This window comes from Pagrus pagrus (genome assembly GCF_965226575.1).
Source record: "Pagrus pagrus genome assembly, chromosome: 5".
In the NCBI taxonomy this organism is placed as follows: Eukaryota; Metazoa; Chordata; class Actinopteri; order Spariformes; family Sparidae; genus Pagrus; species Pagrus pagrus.
The window spans coordinates 22,220,364-22,240,300 of record NC_140189.1 but is presented as its reverse complement, the minus strand read 5'-3'; the positions used below and the strand labels follow the sequence as shown (position 1 = coordinate 22,240,300).

The 19,937-nt window shown below is 41.5% G+C and overlaps 1 protein-coding gene across 2 annotated transcripts; it reads left to right on the top strand.

Annotated features, from left to right (window-relative positions):
* Positions 1 to 1,323: 1,323 nt before the first annotated feature.
* Positions 1,324 to 19,686, top strand: gfpt2 (glutamine-fructose-6-phosphate transaminase 2). Of its 2 annotated transcripts, none has more exons than XM_084353825.1 (19): positions 1,324 to 1,445; positions 2,980 to 3,087; positions 3,710 to 3,817; positions 4,317 to 4,442; positions 5,797 to 5,855; positions 6,318 to 6,452; positions 8,022 to 8,083; positions 9,833 to 9,912; positions 12,979 to 13,096; positions 13,219 to 13,382; positions 13,965 to 14,060; positions 14,511 to 14,608; positions 14,723 to 14,843; positions 15,554 to 15,711; positions 15,882 to 15,996; positions 16,174 to 16,301; positions 16,474 to 16,641; positions 16,960 to 17,121; positions 18,465 to 19,686. In XM_084353825.1, exons 1-19 carry the CDS (start codon positions 1,439 to 1,441, stop codon positions 18,507 to 18,509), a joined length of 2,058 nt encoding a protein of 685 aa, XP_084209951.1. In that variant the 5' UTR covers positions 1,324 to 1,438; the 3' UTR covers positions 18,510 to 19,686. The 2 variants fall into 2 exon arrangements, with proteins under 2 accessions (XP_084209951.1, XP_084209950.1); XM_084353824.1 differs by having other exon boundaries at positions 12,976 to 13,096.
* Positions 19,687 to 19,937: the final 251 nt, after the last annotated feature.

Below are 19,937 nucleotides of genomic sequence, written 5' to 3'. Positions count from 1 at the left end.
ATGGTGAATCAAAAGAGCTCCGCCTGCTAAAGACTCGTAAAGACGCATAAAACACACAACAACGTCAACCGACCAAGCAACAATAATCCATGCATCACATCCACAAATTCAACACCGTGTCAAGAGAACAATGGCGATACGTGATAGAGAGTACAAGTGCACGTCAGTCATTTTCATCTGTTAACATGTCGTCATTACAAACTATTCTTCAGAACATTTATAACAAATGATGCTAAAAAGTGACGGGGTGGTGACATGTCCCCAGTGTTTATTGCTTTTGTGTTTCAAATGTGTTCAGTTTTTGTTGTCAGGCACTTTGTAACTGTTTTGAAAGGTGCAATATAAATTAAGTTTATAATTCATATATATACATAAGTAAATCTGAGTTATCCAGTCATGTGTGAGGTCAACAGTTGTGTTATCTCTGGTTTAAAGTTTATGTGGAATAAATCTGACCTGTTATGATTCATTTGAATGTGCTGTATCTGTCTGATACCTGGGACTTCGATAAAACTGCTTTCCTGGCAATCATTTAACAGAAGTCTACAATAAAGTAACATTTTTATTGAATTGTAAAATGCTTTCAGTTTACAGGCTTCTAGAGAAGTGAATGTTTCAGAGTCCATGAAATGTACAGAGATGACAAGGAAGCAACCCACATAAGTCAGGACGGGAATGAGAGAGGTGAAGTAAATATTTCCAAGTCAAATGTTAACAAATGATGCTAAAAAGTGACGGGGTGGGGACATGTCCCCAGTGTGCCAAGTGTGAATGACACCATAAGTAAAAATGTGAGATACTTGTACTTTACTTGAGTATTCCTCCTTTGTACAGCTTTATACTTTTACTCCCCTACTTCTCAGAGGCAGATACACAGAGCACCAGATTTTTGAGTTCGTAACTAAAAAGTCTGTGAGTGTACAGTTACACAATACCCCCCAACATGTAGGCTCCTGCTGAATAATGCAGCCTCTGCTCATTCTTCATTTACAGCCAAGAAGTTTGTGGAAAAAGGGTCAAGCTGACAAAGAAGCCATGACCAAACCTTGATCAAATAACTGATGAAAGAAAGAAAGAAATGACTGACTGTCAGGTGAAAACAACTCTTCCTGTTAAAGCCCATTATAACATGCCAGGTGAAGTGACATGTCTTTCTGTGTCGGCAAACTCTGACGTTAACAGGTGAGATGACAGAACAATTAAGCTGAAAGGCGCCTATCAACCTATGACATGGTAATACCTGGGAGGCAGCAGGACTGTGCTGACAGGACGGGAGGAGGTGTGGCCGGCCGCCGCCTCTCCAGGAAACACCATTTAAATGAGAAGTGGGAGTGTGCAGCGGCTCCTTCTGGATTTAACACGGCGGAGGCAGAAGCATCACTCCGAACAGGAAAGTCATTCTCTCACAGAAAGGTGTCCAACAACGACCGCTTGAACCATGTGTGGTGAGTTTTTAATCGACTACGTGTCTTTTCAAACTTGTTGGAAGGGGCTGCGCGTTTTACGCACGGTGCCGCTGTCATGCGCGTAACCTAAACGACACGGCGAGGGACTCTTGTCACGTCAGTGCTGCTCTCACGCAGTCGTTCCGATGTCAGTTGTGGGTTTAGTGGTGATGGTGTGTTTTATTTCGGAGCTGAAACGGTTAAATGAGCGTAGCCGCTCTCTGGTCTGTATGGATGCGCGGAGAGCTTTAAACTGCTACGTGTCAGTGTGCGCACTCGCTAGACGACAGGACGGGCCGGTCACACACAGTGAACTGTCAAGAAGAAACGTCTTGATGCTGTTTATTGTCCCGCAGTCATGAAGCGAGCCACAGCCACCAGCTTGAGTGAATGCCACAAGTTGGAAAAAAACATTCACCTTTTGCAGGGACGTTTACGGCCGAGAGTCAATCTTTATCAGCACTTCGGCCTCTCCCCGTGTCTGCAAGGAAGAGGCCAAGGCTGTGGGGGAGTGTACGGCCGCCTGCCTACCTGGATGATCCAACAGTGCGCGCAATGTGCGTCCGTCAATGGCCAGCTGTGTGCCTGCGGGAGCAAGAGCTGCCCGGAACATTCCTACACACACACACACACACACACACACACACACACACACACATTGGCAGGTATATAAAGACAACATATCCAACAGCCTCACACTGTATACACACTTACTTTCATGTAGTTTTCAGCTTGACTGACTCGTTAGAGTCGATTCAGTCGATTAATCAGTGGAAAAATGAACTGCCAGTTATTTGGATAACTGGTTGATCCAGTGGCGACTCAAGATGTTTAGAGGCAGGGGTGAAAAAGAAAAAAACACCAAAGGGCAGTGGGGACACTTGAAGGACTGGAATGAAACATCTCCCCAGTGGGCTTGTCAAAGCAAATATCTAGAATGTTTTCTTATTCCAGCTTCTTAAATGTAAGAATCTGCTGCTTTCTTATTCATTTACGATGGTAAACGAAGAGTCTTTGGGGTTTGGACTGTTAGTTGGAAGAGAAAAGCAATTTGAAGGCGTCAGTTTGGGCTCTGGGAAACTTATTCTTTTTTACATTTCTGCTTTTTGTTGTTGATATTTGACAGACCAAACGATGAATCAATGTATCGTGAAAGTAATGGTCAGATTATGAATAAGAGAGAGTTGTAAGTTGCGATGCCATCTCTGGTGTTTCATCCAGCCTGTTTGTGAGATCTTGTTCTTCCCCATAAGCACATAAGTGATAGGTAAAGATTACGGATGATAAAAATAACACAGTCCCTCTCTGATCTCCCGCAATCATCTATCAGAACCAAAACTTCTATTTCAGTGTCGTCTAACAACTGTTGGCCACAGTTTGTTCCAGTACCCTTCATCTAAATTATATATTTATCTTATACACAAACATATGATAATGCTGCCACTGTGCTCTCTGCACTCGTGTAAACTCTGTGGACAAGGTTTGAGCATCTCGGAGGATTCAAGCTCTGTTTCTCTTTCTCCCTCTCTAAAAGGGATCTTTGCCTACCTGAATTACCGAGTGCCTCGCACCAGAAAGGAGATATTTGAGACACTGGTGAAGGGGCTGCAGAGGCTGGAGTACAGAGGGTACGATTCAGCAGGTAAGACACTCGGCTTCACAGCATTGCCACGCATACACACTCACACACACACCGCGCACAAAAGCTTATAGTGCTCCTCGGCAGCACCTGTGCGTCATGTCCTCCAAAAGCGAAACGTTGGCAGCATTCAAAGCATTGCTTAATATCTGCATGATGCTTGACATTTATTCTAAAACACAATAATTGTGAAATGAAGACAAACTGGTAGTGCAGCTAACAACTAAAGCTATGTCACACAGTGAGCTGGGTGTCACACGGACACGCCTTTAACAACGTATAAACAAAGTTGAGCCAGTTTATTGGCACAATCCCTGTAGGAGCCAGCTCCAGTGACTTCTTACAATGATCAACATCCTGCCACGTGGACATTTGATAACGATCACACGCACACTTTGTGTTTGTTCATCCTATTTGAGCAAGATGAAGTCACACAACTAAAAGGTCCATTCATGCCGCCTTTGCACACATACAGACAAACACACACCCATGATAAATCACACCTTAGGCACAAACATATTAAATCGTGGATCACGTCAAATAATCCTCCTTCTTAATCTTTTTAGTGCTTTTTTAAATCCCATTATGAAAGAATTTATTCCAACCCCGTCCTGCCTGTTTGCAGGTATCGCTGTGGATGGCCCCAACAAGACGACCACCGACCTCAACGGCAACACCATCTGCTTGATCAAGAAGATGGGGAAGGTCAAGGCTCTGGATGAGGAGCTCTACAGTGAGTTCATGCATGTTTAATTCATGTTTCTCATGAAAGATCCTCTGGAAGATTTTTGCACGTCAGTTTCAAAGTATTGTCTTATTGTCCATTTAGCTGGTTTGTGTTTTTTCAACATCATAATCCTATGTTTGTTTGTTTTCACCTAATTTTGAAGCATCAATCAAACACACTAAGGCTGCCCTTCTTTGAACATCTTCTGCTGCATTTTTCAGTCTTTAAAACTCCCCGCAGTATGTTCACGCTAGTACAGGGACCACCGTTGTGCTTTCATGTTTTCACGCCAGCAACTTGCATATTAATTCATGTATGAAACAACTATGAATTAACATTCCTTTGATGATCTATTAAGTGAGAACTGACCATAAATACTCAGAGTGACTCGATCGTTCGTGCATGTTGAGCAACAAGAATTAATGGTACATTCCACATTAATCCATGCATTAAATCATCATGAGTCATGCACTACTTCAGTATATCATTTGTTTCATTTGTTCAGAGAAAGACTCAATGGACCTGGACGAGGAGCTGTGCACACACTTTGGCATCGCTCACACTCGCTGGGCCACACACGGAGAGCCGAGCGCTGTCAACAGCCACCCTCACCGCTCTGACAAAGATAATGGTAACATGTACAACTGTACTTTCATGCATGCTCACATACAGTATATAGGTATATACAGTGTATAGAGCATTTCGTGCACAGGCTTAGTTTATCTGTGCAAAACATACTGGAGGAATGTCAATATTAATGGTTGTTACTGGATTGCAGTGAAACTGAGTAGCTTCATTTGGTCATCAGGAAAAAAAATCTGTCAACCATTTGTCATCATAAAAGAAAACTTTTAGATGTTTGTCTTTGCCTGGGGCTCTCTGCAGCGTCGCCCTGATCGGAGCAGCTCAAACTGTTTTGGCGTTAATGATTGACGGGGCTTTCCTGTATACAGCTGTGCTGTAAAGATCATCTAGATGCCTCTGTTGGCGCCCTACAATCGATTAGTCGATCAATAGGATTAATGAATGACTATTTTTATAATCGAATAATCATTTAAGTCAATTTTAAAACAAAAATGTCAAACTATTGCTGGTTCCAGCCTTTTGAAAGTAAGGATCAGCTGCTTTTCAATGTACGATAGCGAATGAAGAGTTTCAGACTGCTGGTTGGACCAAAAAACAATTTAAAGACGTCACTTTGAACAAACGAATTGTTCACAATTTCTTGACATTTTATAGACTGAACAATTAATAATGGAGTCGAAGCCCTACTCTGACTTTTTCCTGTGACTCGTATGTAGCCATTACATCTCAGGTTAGCATCAAAATAAATGGTTAAGATGATACAATATACATTTCATTAAAACTCCCTCACACACCCTCTGTTCTGTCCATTTGACCCTTTTACATCTTTATTATTAGCACACCATGTTCACATGTGTGTCTCTAATGTACCTTGGCTTTAGCTCAAGATATGTGTGCTCATAAAAGTCCATAGTGTGACAGTCCATATCACAAAAAAATCTTGCTGAGCAACTCATATGTGTATTATATCAGCTTATTAGTATAATCTATTTGGCCTAATATCACTTGGTTATCATTTATGATAACTTATCGCCTGGTTTGTCTGTAGACTTTTTGCTTGTATATTTAGCTGCTTTCCCCATCCTGCTCTACCAGGTCATTGTGGTGAGACTGTATACGTGTCATTTTAGTTACTGCCTTGCCTACAGGCATACTGTACATGCCTACATGCCATTGTTGAAAGCAACATTTTTACATCATAAAAACCTGCCCTGTCAGACATTTCACTGATTTGACATATTGAGCTAGGTGTAGCTCTATTTTTATTGTTTTCAGACCTTAAAAAATGTAAATGAATCCAGATGGTTATAATCAGGAGAGAACATACGAGTGTTTTCAGATCAAGTATTTTACATTGAGCCCATTTGTCTAATCTGTTCACTCTTGCTGCCCTTTCTCAGAGTTTGTCGTCGTCCACAATGGTATCATCACCAACTACAAAGAGCTGAAGGAGTACCTGGTAAGGCATTCACAGGAATTCCTCTTGTACAAACAAATGAAGTTGCATTATGTCCAGTGCCATTTTTAAACCAACCCTTCAGGTAAGTTTGGTTTGTCTTGCTGCCAGCAGCAAGCCATGTGATCTGTCACATGTCACTGTGTGGCACAAAGACTATTAAATATGGCTAAATATTATTCCTCAGGAAAAAGCCTGGAATAAAATATTAAGGAAAGGTGTTGTAGAATTTTTGTTAAAACAGGACAGCTGTTGGCTAACGACACTGATGACGTCTGTTCAAACTACGTAGCTTGTTGCACATAAAACATTCAGTGTGAAATTACTTAATCAGCCCCTGTGTCTTGTAGTCTTTTAAATATGTTCTATTTAAAAGATGTTTGACGAAGCCTTTTAATATATGACGGTCCTCCTCAGTGTGTTTATGTTTATATTAATATGAACTGTATCTCGTGCCTTCCTCAGAAAACCAAAGGATATGAGTTTGAGTCAGAGACGGACACAGAGGTGATCCCCAAACTGATCAAATATGTTTACGACAACCGAGAGACTGACAGCGTCTCCTTCTCCACCCTGGTGGAGAGGGTCATCCAGCAGCTGGTGAGTATCTCAAACACAGCAAAGCATAACTTCCAACGCCGACTGCTGCAGCCACAAAAACACACCAACCCACTTAACAGCAGCCCAGGAAGTGATAGCATGCTTATCTTTGTTTTGTTAGCCTGGCATCATTCATTTTTACGATTGCCAAGGGTAATTATCAATGGGCGAAGACCAGAGTACCTCTGGACACATACCAACAATCAGTGTCATTTACACTGGAGACGCTGGGGGCATGTCTCACCACTTTTTTTAAATGATCGATCTTGGCCCTATCACTTTTTAAAAAGCATGATTAGTTAAAAATGTGCTTTAAAAATAGTGACAAATGAAATTGAAGGCAATTCTTGACCCATTTTCAAGCAGGGATAAAATGGAAATTGACAGCTTGATCTGAATTTTGTGAGCCTGGGAGGACCTGCGCGACTGGACGTTTTTGGATGGACCTACAACCAATCAGAGCAGTGAAACGTGTGATACATGACTGTGATGATCCTCTGTCAGTCATCACGTTAAACCCGCCCCAAATTAGATGGACGGTTGCGATAGGCCCAAAACAAACACAACAAAAAACAAAGACGTGAAAGGGAAATCTGAGCACGCATTCATCTGGGTCCCAGGCGACTGTTTTGTAGTCATATTACAAAATGTGGGTTTTGTTTCTATTTCCTCCTTCTGTCGGTGAGACACACCACAGTTGTCTTTTCTAACCTTTGCTCTCCATTGAGAAATGGAAACTTTTAGTCTGGTAACTATGAAGGGCAGCATCATGTAGCTTAGCATCATAAAATGTGTCACAGGCCGGTCATAAACACACACACTCATTTGTTCATTCAGCAATGGGTGAAACTGCTGAAATTTCCTGTCTATTAAAACCCTGTACACCATCACAAAAACAGTCTCTATAGCAACCGCCCTAGCAGCATCGCCAGTGACATCATCACTCGTAGAAACAGATTTTTTCGGGGTGAGATTAGGCAAGCCTCTCTTTTCCATTGTGTGACTTGTTCGTGCTTCAGAGCTTTACAGTTTCAGTTGGAGCCGTTTCTCTCTCCGGCCTCAGAGGAACACGGGAGGCGAAAGCAGCCATTTTTGATTTGGAGTAATGGGAACCAGGAGTCAGACCCCACAAACAGCCCCACGACCGTGACACCCTCCCCTTGCCTCTTCCTCTCCTCATGCTTACCCCCCCCCCCCCTTCAACACCACACACAAACACACTCGTAGCCAACTTACCACCACAGGCAGCATTGCAGTCAGTGCTTTCGAAACACAGCTGATGTTATACAATAGAGGTCTTATTTCTCTTAACCCCCCCGCCTGCCCCCAACATTCACCAGCACCCCCACCACAGCGGCCAAACCCCACAGGGCCAGAAGAAACGTTTGTTTGTGTTCAGAAAATGTTTCGCTTCAAGGTTACATGCTTTCCAGGAACACAGGACTGACTTAACATTTACATTTTCTCTATATTTTGAACAGTTTTTAGAGAAGGGTTCCTGCTTCAGCTTCGGTGTCTTTCATCAAGCTAATGTAAACTCAGCGTTTCCTCTGCTTCTTTCTTCCTCAGGAGGGGGCCTTCGCTCTGGTGTTTAAAAGCCGTCATTTCCCTGGAGAGGCCGTGTCCACCAGGTTAGTGTGCAGAAACACACAAACACACACGCAGAGCTCTGACATTTCACTTCACATTTCAGTTGTGTATATTTGCAGCGAGCCAGACTCATTGGAGTTGAGTCATCCTTACTACTACCACTGTGAAGCAATCACAAATATGATTCGAGGAGACTCCTTTGATTCAGTCATCAGGGCTTATCTGCTAACATCCATTACATGTGACATGTTGTGGCTCTGGAACGTGCTTTTCCTATGATAATGGGTAATTGGGCTGTTTTTCAAGTGCATGTAATTCCCTGCATGCGTCAGGCCTGTCTGCGTCTTCGGACCCAGGCAGAGAGGGAAGCATAGCAGAGGTTGAATTCAGGTTCCCCCTCTCCCTCCGGGGCCTCTGGCCTCTGAGCTGCTGGCCCTACGCCGCCTTCCCTGTGACTCATTAACGGGGAGACTAGAGAGTTTCCTGTTTCGTCTCCGGCAAATGCCCCTGCCAGAAAGACTCTTGGTTAATCACTTCTCATCATTTTATTTGACTCTGTATACCTTCCCTGGTTCAGTGAGCCGTTAAGGATCAGGTGAAAGGGAGATTGCTGGTGCTAAGGACTAGGAGAGGGAAAAAGAAGGCGGGGCAGAAGGGCAATGAAATGAAGAGCGATAAGAGGGCTGTTACCTGTGGTTTCCTGGCAGTGCCAGTGTCAGCACACACACTGCTAAAGATACTACACTTTGGCATGTCACTTGTCTATTGTTTGATTTTAGTTTCCGTATATTCTGATATCAGTGTGTTGCATGACTTTGGCTAAACTCAATTTAGTGTTGTGGTTGAATAGTTAGAATTGTCTCGCAGGGGGCAGGGAGAGAGGATGGATCTACTTTCCGACTTTGACTCTTTTCTCAGCTTTTCTTTCTTCAACTTCCTCCCCGATCGATTGTTCTTCCATTCCCTTTCTTTCCATCTTCCATTTCTTTGCGTCCCTCCCTCCCTCAGGGTAAATACTGTACTGGATAGCGACCACATGTTTCTGTTTGCAAGCCCCACACCCCTTAAAACAACCAGCGGTCTTACGTCAGCGAAGCCGAGCCCCAGAGAGAGGCTGAGCAGAGAGAAAAGAGTGATCCAGACAGAGAAATAAGGAGAGGCCCCTTTTGGACGCAGTTTCTCAAGAGTTGTTGTCATAATAACTCAATAACATGAGGAGTTTCTCTTGTGTGCTGTGTCACAAGATGAGTGTGTAAAGATTTTATGTATCTTGAGGTTACTAGTGTCCTCTTACCCTCCTCCTTCACCTGTCAGATCCGCATGTGGGTGCACCTTCTCTCCCTCCACAGCCAATAGGAGAAGCCCACATGGAACCAGCAGCCAATAAGGAGGCAGTGAGGGATGTAGACAATGGAGGATCAGTCTGCCTAATGTTGAAGATTAGGCAGGTTAGAGGAGATTTGGACTAATTGGGTTGATGTCTGAGCCGCACAGAGACAAACTCAACCTCGGGATTGTGTACAAAATGATGTAAAACTAATGTTAGAAGGCTTGGATTTGAGGAAAAATTAATAGATGGAGGAAAAGGGAGGACGTGCCAGGAAACTTCTGTTTTGGTTGGAATAATACAGCAGGATCGGATGTGTGCTTCAACAGTCATACGCCCTGCAAGAGTGTGTGTGTATCTGACATTGTTGTGTGTCTGCAAATCCTAATCCTCTCCTGTCTCACACCTCACTTTCTCTCCCTCTTCTCTCCGTCTCTGCCTCCCTCCATTCTCGTCCCGGCAGGAGAGGAAGTCCACTGCTCATTGGTGTGCGAAGCGAGCATGAGCAGTTGACCGAAAACATCCCCATCCAGTACAACAGTGGTGAGCTCTGTTCTACTCTCTCTGTCTCTGCCATTATCCGCTTACACTGCACCCTAAATCGCTGCGTAGATGCACACGGACATACTGTAGTGTATTCACAGAGATTCACACACACGAGACAGTGTTCATCTTTTAATAGTTGGAGTAAAATAATCCCGTCCCTGCTGATGATCACCTGATAGCGTCTGCGTCTCGGAGCTGCGTGCAGACACTCCAACAATCACGGTTTTAGTGAGTTTCCAAATTGAGGGATTTTGACTTCTGACGCTGCTTGCTGAGTCACAACACAATAAGGAAGTATAGAAAATAAAATGAAGAAACTACGCGTGGACTCCTGACTGACCATGCTAGGAGGAAGTTTTGAAATACTGCACAGCACAACTCCATCTCTTTACTGTTCAAGAGCGTTTTTGCTGTGTGGAAACGTATTCCCTTCATTTTAAAACACATCTTAAAAGGATTAAGCAGGTCAACAATGCTTTAGTCCACCTCTCAACAACTCCCGACTTGTCCAACCTGTCTGTGGCTCACCCATTCTTTCCTACTGGTGTTGTAACTCTTGAAAATGGGTCATGAATATATAGAACAAATCACAGTGTGGGTTTTACAATAACATCCGTGTCGAATACACCTGCATAATGTAGCTTACATCCAATTACATTGTTCATTATGTTATTTCAAAGTTTATACATCTCATTAATTGATGCGTTCAAATAACAACACTTTCACTAACGTCAGATCGGAGACTTAAAGGTGCAATATGTAAGACTTGGACTGTGAGCTTGGGGACCAGTGGAGTGCTTGGGTCACACTGCTAGCAGGGCTTAGCATTGGATCGGATGGGGCTAGCTGGTTAGCATGCTAACTTCAAAAGATGTCTCAATAATATGATGATGATGTCTAAAATATATAGACATCATAATGTCAAAACTGCTATTGATTCACATGCTGGTGATTATTTTAGATCATTTTTGAATGTTTTCAACTGAAGTTCTTACGTACAGTATGGCCCCTTTAATTTGCGACAGAATAAATAAAATGACCAACACGTTGATGAGCGATGAGCAAATGAGCAACACAGTGCATGAAATTAGGCTAGCAGACACGTCAGACAGGTCCGACCACCGTGTTAAAGTCTATACATATTTAAATATTACGGTTACAGCTGTAACAGCTGTACAGCTGACAGCACTTAGGGTTAGTTTGCTGATTTCACATTTCTTTGCAATGCAAATCAATCAGGAAGTGACTGTGGTTAGTAGCGTGACGTCACGGTGATTCAGTCTATACTTTTATTTCAGAGAAAGACTACAGGGGTCAAACTCAAGTAACACTGGTAATTTATAGTATAGAACAACTTTACTGTTAGATCAATGCGTTTTGGCTTGTGGCCTTTATCAGGGTCATCCTGAAACACATGACAAACAACATTTAAATATGGTGGGTATGAAGCAAAAACATCATCAATATAAAGTCAATAGATAGATGTTGTTTTCTGCTTCAAACCTACCCTGTTCAGATGTATTTTTTCATTTAAATTGCTGTGAGGTTGTGCCAGAAACCCTGTACTCTGCTTCTATTTAATTTAACCAAAAGACCAAATAATCCTTAAACAGCCAGGCACTGTAGTTCTGAGCAAACTCAAACAGGAGTAAATATTAAGTTCTATTTTAAGCCGCTAATAAGGTGCACTGGTGAGTATTTACAGCCCCAGGACTGTGTTTGAGGAGTCAAATCAAAATAAACTACAGTGCCCGTCTTCATCGTGATGAAGGAACAGGTCACCATGTGCAGCGACGTGCCTCAATAGTTTTTGGACAATAATGGCGCTCTGTGGCACAGAGGAGAGAGATACAAGCTTTTGCTCCACAGGTAGATTTGTTAGAGGGTAACTTATCATTAATGGTTATTACTCAAGGTGCTATAAGTTGAAACAGTTTCTGATTCATGTAGATATGCAGAAAGTAGTCTTGTAGAGCAGACATGCCTCCCATGAAATGAGCCTTTGTCTGTCTTTCCTTTCCTCTCGGACAAAAGTGTTTTATTTCTCTAACTACTGATTTTCTCAGATGTTCTGTAACAAATTCCAGTGCTCTTGGCTAACTGTGAAAGTAATACAAGATGTTTTGTGGCTCTGTCACTTATTGTGCAATAATTCTGTTAAAAAACTTTCTTAGAAAGCCATTTGTGTTGCCAGGGATTTCTGTGTATGATTTAAAAGGAAAATGGTCCTAAGTCTTAGAGTGTACGAGAGAGTTTGTGAAATCATGTGAGCAACACCGCTGCATGTCTTGCCATTGCTTCTTTGTCCCTACTTTGCATAGGACTGTGTTATCTGTTTACTTAAATTTTATGGTTCTCAATGGCTCAAGTCAGATCAGTCCAGAGTCCAGAGTTAGGTGGTTTGGGGCCAGGAGGGAAACAAGCAGGGTGTGTCGTTTTAATGGTTTACAAAAACCTTTCAGTCCTCTTTTGCCCTCTCATTTTAAAACATGTTATACAGTAGCTTCATCTCGATTAACCACACCTCTTTAAAAGGGTTTTGATGTTTAAACAATATATAAAATACTGTAGCAAAGTTTCTAAATCAGAGCATGTTGATTCTTTGATACGTCAGATTGATTGTTAACTCAAAAGATGATCCTCTTTGACCCCCATTTTGCGGAGATACCTGAGCATTTTTTCTTTCACTGTGGATCTGCTGCAGATGTCATCCTTCAGTCGGCAGTGTGTTGCTGCTGTGAAGTAATCTAAAAGATTTCCTTGACATGTATTCTGCGGATAATGGCAAATAAATTCAGCAAAAGAGAACAAATCTAACATATAATGATGTTAAGGTGCTCTATTCTGTCTTGTGGATATCTGCTGTTATCAGTCAAATGTTCCACCTCTATGATATCTTACCATAAAATCAGAATTTCACGACATGAAGAACCCAATTTCCACACAGTGACCCGACTGCATCTGGTAGTTAGGACGAAGAATTCAAGTGATGAGCACATCTTGATTGTTTTAGTCATTCAAAGTCACTGCGTGACCTCTGACCTCTGACCTTTGATCCAGTAGCTCACTTCAAGGAGGGAGTCCAGGAGAAGAACAGCCATAACCGACCAGACTGCTCCAACGGCATCAACTCTGTGGGGGATGGCAGAGCTGTGGAGTATTACTTTGCCTCTGACGCTAGGTGAGACACAAATTCACTGTGTGGGACCACATTTTTTGAATTCTCATTTGTCCGTCACTCACAAGTACGAGCAAACTTTTGCAAAACCTCGTCATCAGTGTCCATCCTGTCTGAACTCACAGCGCCATCATCGAGCACACGAACAAGGTGTTGTACATGGAGGATGACGACATTGCTGTGGTGAAGAGCGGGAAACTCTCCATCCACAGGGTGAACCGGCGGGCTGGTGAGGACCCAGTGAGGGCAATCCAGACCCTGCAGATGGAGCTGCAACAGATCATGAAAGGTCAGACAAAAGTCCAATAGACAGTTTTGTTATCTGGTGGATATGAGGACGATACATTTATTTTATTGTAGTTTAGGTAACACCATCATTAATAAATAGTACATTTATAGTTAATTAAACTTTAATAAATAGTTATTTAATCTAACGAACAATGAAATGCTTTATAAACCATTTACCAAGCAACAGTTGATCGTACAGTTGCGACTGATGTTTATAATACTTTGTAAAAAGTTCATAAATATTGTGTAGTTCATCTATAAACATTACTTTGATGGCACTTGTATAATTGCAACTGATGTTTGATAAACATCTGCTTGATAAATGGTTTTAAAAACATTAACAAACTGTTTGCATGCAGCGACCAATCAACTCTAGTCTGTAGACTTATACTGGCTCGCCCCCTGCTGGCTAAAAGTGAAAACACAATACTGCTGTCAGCCTCCTCCAACACAAACCACAGATTAATCTCCATAATACCTGTTTTTGTTTCTCTTTGAGGGGAAACATTCAGCATGTTCCCACAGGTCATGAGGAGTATTGACCATTAAATCTGATCTAAATAAATGCTCCTCCTCTTTACAGGCAACTTTGAATCCTTCATGCAGAAGGAGATCTTTGAGCAGCCGGAGTCAATAGTCAACACCATGAGAGGACGAATTTGCTTCGAGTCCAACACAGGTGAGCAGTGATCCCACAACCTGCCCAGCCCTTCACATATTAAGGATATGCCGAGCACCTGAACACCTTGAATCAATATTAGCAGAAACCCATACAGGACACAGGATCTGCAGCGTGATCATTTGAACTTGACATTCAAAAAGACAAAGTTTAACTAGAGACTAAAACATTTATTTGCACATCACTTCAGCTTAAAATGGGAGCTCTGTCACCCATATCTTCCAGCATCAAACAGAGTAAACACCACTCATAATATACAGTTATATGCATGTGCAGGTAGAATGATGATGGTACCTGAATTACTTCCTAAATATGCACTATGCACATTTTATATAAGATAACGTGGCACTTCTTGAGTAATTATGTTTCAAATGTGTGCAGTAGCTCTTAGGGAGGACCTGCAATGGATCGACTGTTTTAACTAATGTCACGATCTTCTGTTTTCCTCAGTGGTTCTTGGTGGACTGAAGGAACACCTGAAGGAAGTCAAACGCTGCAAGAGACTTATCATGATTGGCTGTGGGACAAGCTTCCACGCTGCAGTGGCTGTGAGTAGAGCAATCACAAAACGGGGATGAGCACGATGATGAACATTTTCTTAGAACGATACAGTTACAGTAGTTATGAGGCTAAACTGCTGCTTTTGTTTCCCTCACTTTCAGACCAGACAGATCCTCGAGGAGCTGACCGAGCTGCCTGTCATGGTGGAGCTGGCAAGCGACTTCCTTGACCGCAACACGCCTGTTTTCAGAGACGACGTTTGCTTCTTCATCAGCCAGTCAGGTGAGGACACCACAAAACAACATGGAGGCCCACGGAGATATTTTTTTTTGTCTTCTGACTCAGTTTTGTTGGATTTTAATTGGTCATTTTTTGTTCCAAAGATAATTCTGACCATAAAACTGGCTTCAAACAGAAACTTCCTTCACACTGTCAGGTCCTGTGTGAAATCTGTTCACAGTATCATCGGTCTATTTTTCTTTATCCGGTAACACTTAATTTTACAGGTCTGCAAATTTCCAAGTGATATATTTAAAATGTATTTGAAATTACGCCATAATAATTACCTTAAAATGAAAAACTAAAACCACGGGAAAAAAAGCTAATATTTACAATCGTGTGTGTGTGTGTGTGTGTGTGTGTGTGTGTGTGTATGAGAAACAGAGAGAGAGCCTGATTGTGATTGTTGAATTGATGAAAGTGTAATGGTTTAAAAATGTACTTTAATTTGCTGACCTGCATTGTTGGGCGGAAAGACTAGTTTGGAAGTTAAGCTGCAACAATTTACTTCAGTTAGGTGGCCTGCTGACGGGAAGTTAGACAGAAGCTACTTGGAAGTCGATATGGCATGATCATCAGAAGTCAAGCAGAAACCAACTACTAACCATGAAACTTCCAGACCTGTAAAATAAAGTTTCACCTTTTTTTCCCCTCTCGCAGTGGCTGTAATTCTGCATTGTAAGCATATCTTTTCATTCCCTCTGCTTCCTCAGGAGAGACAGCCGACACCTTGATGGCATTACGCTACTGCAAGAATCACAGTGCTCTCACAGTGGGCATAACCAACACTGTGGGCAGCTCCATCTGTAGAGAGACAGACTGCGGAGTCCACGTCAATGCTGGGCCTGAGATAGGAGTGGCTAGCACCAAGGTATAGTTTACACTGTACATCCTGTAGGTTTTTACATCTTTTTAGAATCTGGCAACATCAATATGCAAAAGAGACTTAAACATAAAGTATCCAGCAGCATGATGATTGTTAGATACACTGTTCAGCACAGCTTAGACTTACATGAGTGTCCCTTTATGTTTGTGATCCAGGCCTACACCAGCCAGTTTGTGGCCCTCATCATGTTCGCCCTGATGTTGAGCGAGGACAGGCTCTCCCTACAGCCGAGAAGACTAGAGATCATCAACAGCCTCAAGGTGCTTCCAGGTCAGTCCAACAAACACCAGAAAATCACAATCACAATCCGTCTCAACAGACCAGATGCTCCCCCGCTGACGAACAAAGCTGACAAGATACAGTTTGTTTTGTTTAAAAAATGTGCGCTCATGTTCTCACTGTTACTTACCTTCTTCTCAACATTCGCTCATTGTTCTGCTCTCTCAGAGCTCATCAAGAAGGTGTTGTCACTGGATGACAAGATCAAGGACATCGCCAATGAGCTGTATCAGCAAAGGTCTCTTCTGGTGATGGGCCGAGGTTTCCACTACGCCACCTGCTTAGAGGGGGCTCTGGTGAGTTGAGAATGGCACAATAGTCTGTCAAAATGTACTTCTCTGAGAATAACATAAAAAATGAGGGCAAAGAGGAAACTTCTGGTGAAATAATACAGTTGTACTGTTTGTTGTACTGTTATCACCCAGGATAATTTACTGAGACAGTTTTATTTTTATTGTCTTAATGCAGAAAATCAAGGAGATCACTTACATGCACTCAGAGGGCATCTTGGCCGGCGAGCTGAAGCACGGTCCTCTGGCACTTATAGACAAAGAAATGCCAGTCATCATGATCATCATGAGAGACGCCTGCTACACCAAGTGTCAGAATGCTCTGCAGCAAGTCACTGCCAGATCGGTAGGTCCTGAAAATACATATTCTGCACGTGGTAGACCTGAAACACGCTGGAGTCATCATAGTTTTGCATTTTCAGTTGTTAAATTTGACAAAGACTAAAACCAAAGAGGATCCCTATATATTTTGATTGTATGTTAGTTAGGTTTGTAAGTAAACAATATTGTTTCAATCAGTTTTTGTTGTTTCATAAGTCCAGTTTTCTATAGTTCACTATAATACGTTTAAAACCCACACCTGGACACATGCAATTTCACACAAATATAACAAGATGAACTGACTGACTGACTGACTGACTGTCAATCTTACTCTCTCCATCAGGGTCGGCCCATCATCCTTTGCTGCCAGGATGACCCTGAGATGACTAAGAATGCCTACCAGACCATCGAGCTGCCACAAACTGTGGACTGTCTGCAGGGCATCCTCAGTGTCATCCCCCTGCAGCTCCTGTCCTTCCACTTGGCCGTCCTGCGAGGATTTGACGTAAGTAGTCGACACAGTTTTTGACTCAAGCTTTCTGTACATATTCTTACCCGATAGGAAAAAAGTCATTTTAACTGAAATGATTTTTGCTCTAGCAAAGTCCAGTGTGTGGGATTTAAAAATGGGGAGATCTGATAAACAATGTATTATTTGCTATGTAATCTTATCAGGACAAAATCCTCATATTTAGATGCTGTGGCTCACGTCTAAATGCAGGAAATATCATTGGTTGCGTTTGATTGAAAACACATCTGACTCACTGTAATGGACACAGTTTAATTATTTATCATGTGATTTTGAAAAGGCCAACAAATATCGCCTCTTATCGATATCAAGATTATGCAGTGAAAATTATAACAATATTAAAGGTGTCCAAACCCAAAAACTGATTAGGAATATACATATATACAAAACACCTTGTGCTTGTGTAATTTGCTATGCAGATGTGTTCAGTTGCTTTAATGTGCACAGGCTTTTGTTACTGTTGCATCAGTTTTAATGCAATGCTCCTGCACTGGGCAGTACAACCTGAAATGCGTGGTGAAAGTTTTTTTAATTTTATAATAATAATGAATATCAAAGTATAATTTCGACATTTCAGTGGAATTTGATTAACATGCAGCACAGAGTCTGGGAGGCTATTTTCTGCCTGCAGTTAATTAATTATTAATACACTGTACAGTGGTAGTGGAGACCAGCTAACCAGGCAGCACTTTAATATCTGTGTGGGCAGTATGTTTTTTACTTGGTTTTACATACTGTCAATCGTATATTTTAAAAGACATCCCTCTCACCAATTTGGACACACACTGCGTCTTTACATAGTTTACACACTTGTGAAACAATAACGTATATCCAACAACAACTCTTTTTATCAGGACAGGAACTGGTCAGTGACTCATGCATTTTCTTACACCTTTGTGAGAGCTGTCACTCTTATTTATTTTCTTTACCTTTTCTTAGCTTGCTAATGTTTGTGTTGAAAGGGAGGTGCATGTTTACAAGTTAACATACAGTGAATACACTTTATGTGAAACAAAACTTAAAGGTGCAAAAAGTAAGAATTTTAAGTTAAAACATTAAAGCATTGACTAAAATCTTAATAGAATGCGAAGAAATAACAGTTTTGGTTTTGTCAAAGATGTCTATGTATTGTGTTGCAGAGATATTTGCTGAAGTTAGCATGCTAACCAGCTAGCCCTGGGCCTGAACACCTCTTTGTCCCAGCGGTCCAAAACTCCTGCACGTCTCTCCCAGTTATACTTGTTATACAGCGTGTTAAAAAAGTGTACAGTCTTGATCGCAGGTGATTCATCTAACAAACTGCTTTTCTGGCTTTGCAGGTTGACTTTCCCAGAAACTTGGCCAAGTCTGTGACGGTGGAATAATTCTGTTTCACAAAGCACACGAGAGAAGAAAGGAGGCTCATAGATTTACAGTGCAATTGTGCAAATGAACGTTCAGTGTGTGTGTGTGTGTGTGTGTGTGTGTGTGTGTGTGTGTGAGTGAGAGTGTGTGCATGTGTGTGGCAAGGTTGGGGTAAAGTAGGGGGCTGTGTATGCGTGTGTGTACAGAGAGAGTGTGAGTGAGAGTAAGTGAAAAGTGGAAGAGGGAGGTATATGGTACAATGACTTTTAAATAAAAAAAGAGAAATGTGAAGTCCGACTGATACACTGCTGAGGAAGTGCCAGTGCCATTGAGGCCTAGTGGAAATATCTATAAAAACAACACTCACACATTCAAAGCAAGACGCTGTGCCTTTGTCTTATCTTGAGTTGAGCCAAATACACATACAGAAGGCTTAAGAGAAGCATTAATATGATATTTTGAAGTGTTTACACTTGTGCAATATGGAGACCAAATGTGCATTATGAATGTACACAATCATGAGTGAGGTGATTAATTCTCTTTCTGTTGATTCATTTCTTATGTCTGTTGGGGCGTACTTACCTCTCTTTGCCTGATGGGAAATGTAGGAGTTTCACAGTTTTATTCCAGATACTTCTCTGAATTATTTTTATACGTAGTTGCACATTCATGCCATCACAGTGCCTTGAGGGCCGTTAACCCAAACTTTCAATATTATCAGCAACAGCTACCAGAAGGAACTTTTTAACTTTGACTTGATTCTTTTGATATGTTTCTGCTCCATGTTATTGTTATTTTAATTTAAAACATATTGTATGTGTTTTCTGTTTAACGCAATTGCAGTTTCCAACATCTGCTCATGGTGCCACATGAACATGTTTTCCAGATTGTCTTTATATGTATTGTTGTCGTAGGGTGGAGAATTTACATAGACAAACATGAGAATTATTTAAAGAGCACTCATGAAGCAGCAAAAAAAAAAATGTATGGTGTCTTTCAATAGTATTTTTGTTTTGTCGGCCATTTGTATGGGTTTATGAAAGTGATAATATTCTGTATTTATCTGATTTTTATTTTATAGGGGTTAAGAGAGGGTTTGATTTATATCTTTAACTATGATTGTATTTTAAACTGTATGTTTTATAGACATAAACAGGCACTATCAATCAATAAATAGATAAAGCATTCTATTCTTTATGGTGCGCAGTTGTTTGTTTATTTCTCCTCACTTGTAACTCTTTGTTGTAGTAAAATCAGATTTTGGTGCCATATCACTAAGTATTATGTCCTGTACACTACTTGATGTTATACGTCATACTATATTACAATATGTGGTACAAGACTACATGGCCATTAAATCAGTTCAGTCATCATTCATTAGTAATCATTAGTTCAGTCTCGACCCAGTTTGTGTTTGTAATGTATCGTCACTATGAGATGCATAAAAA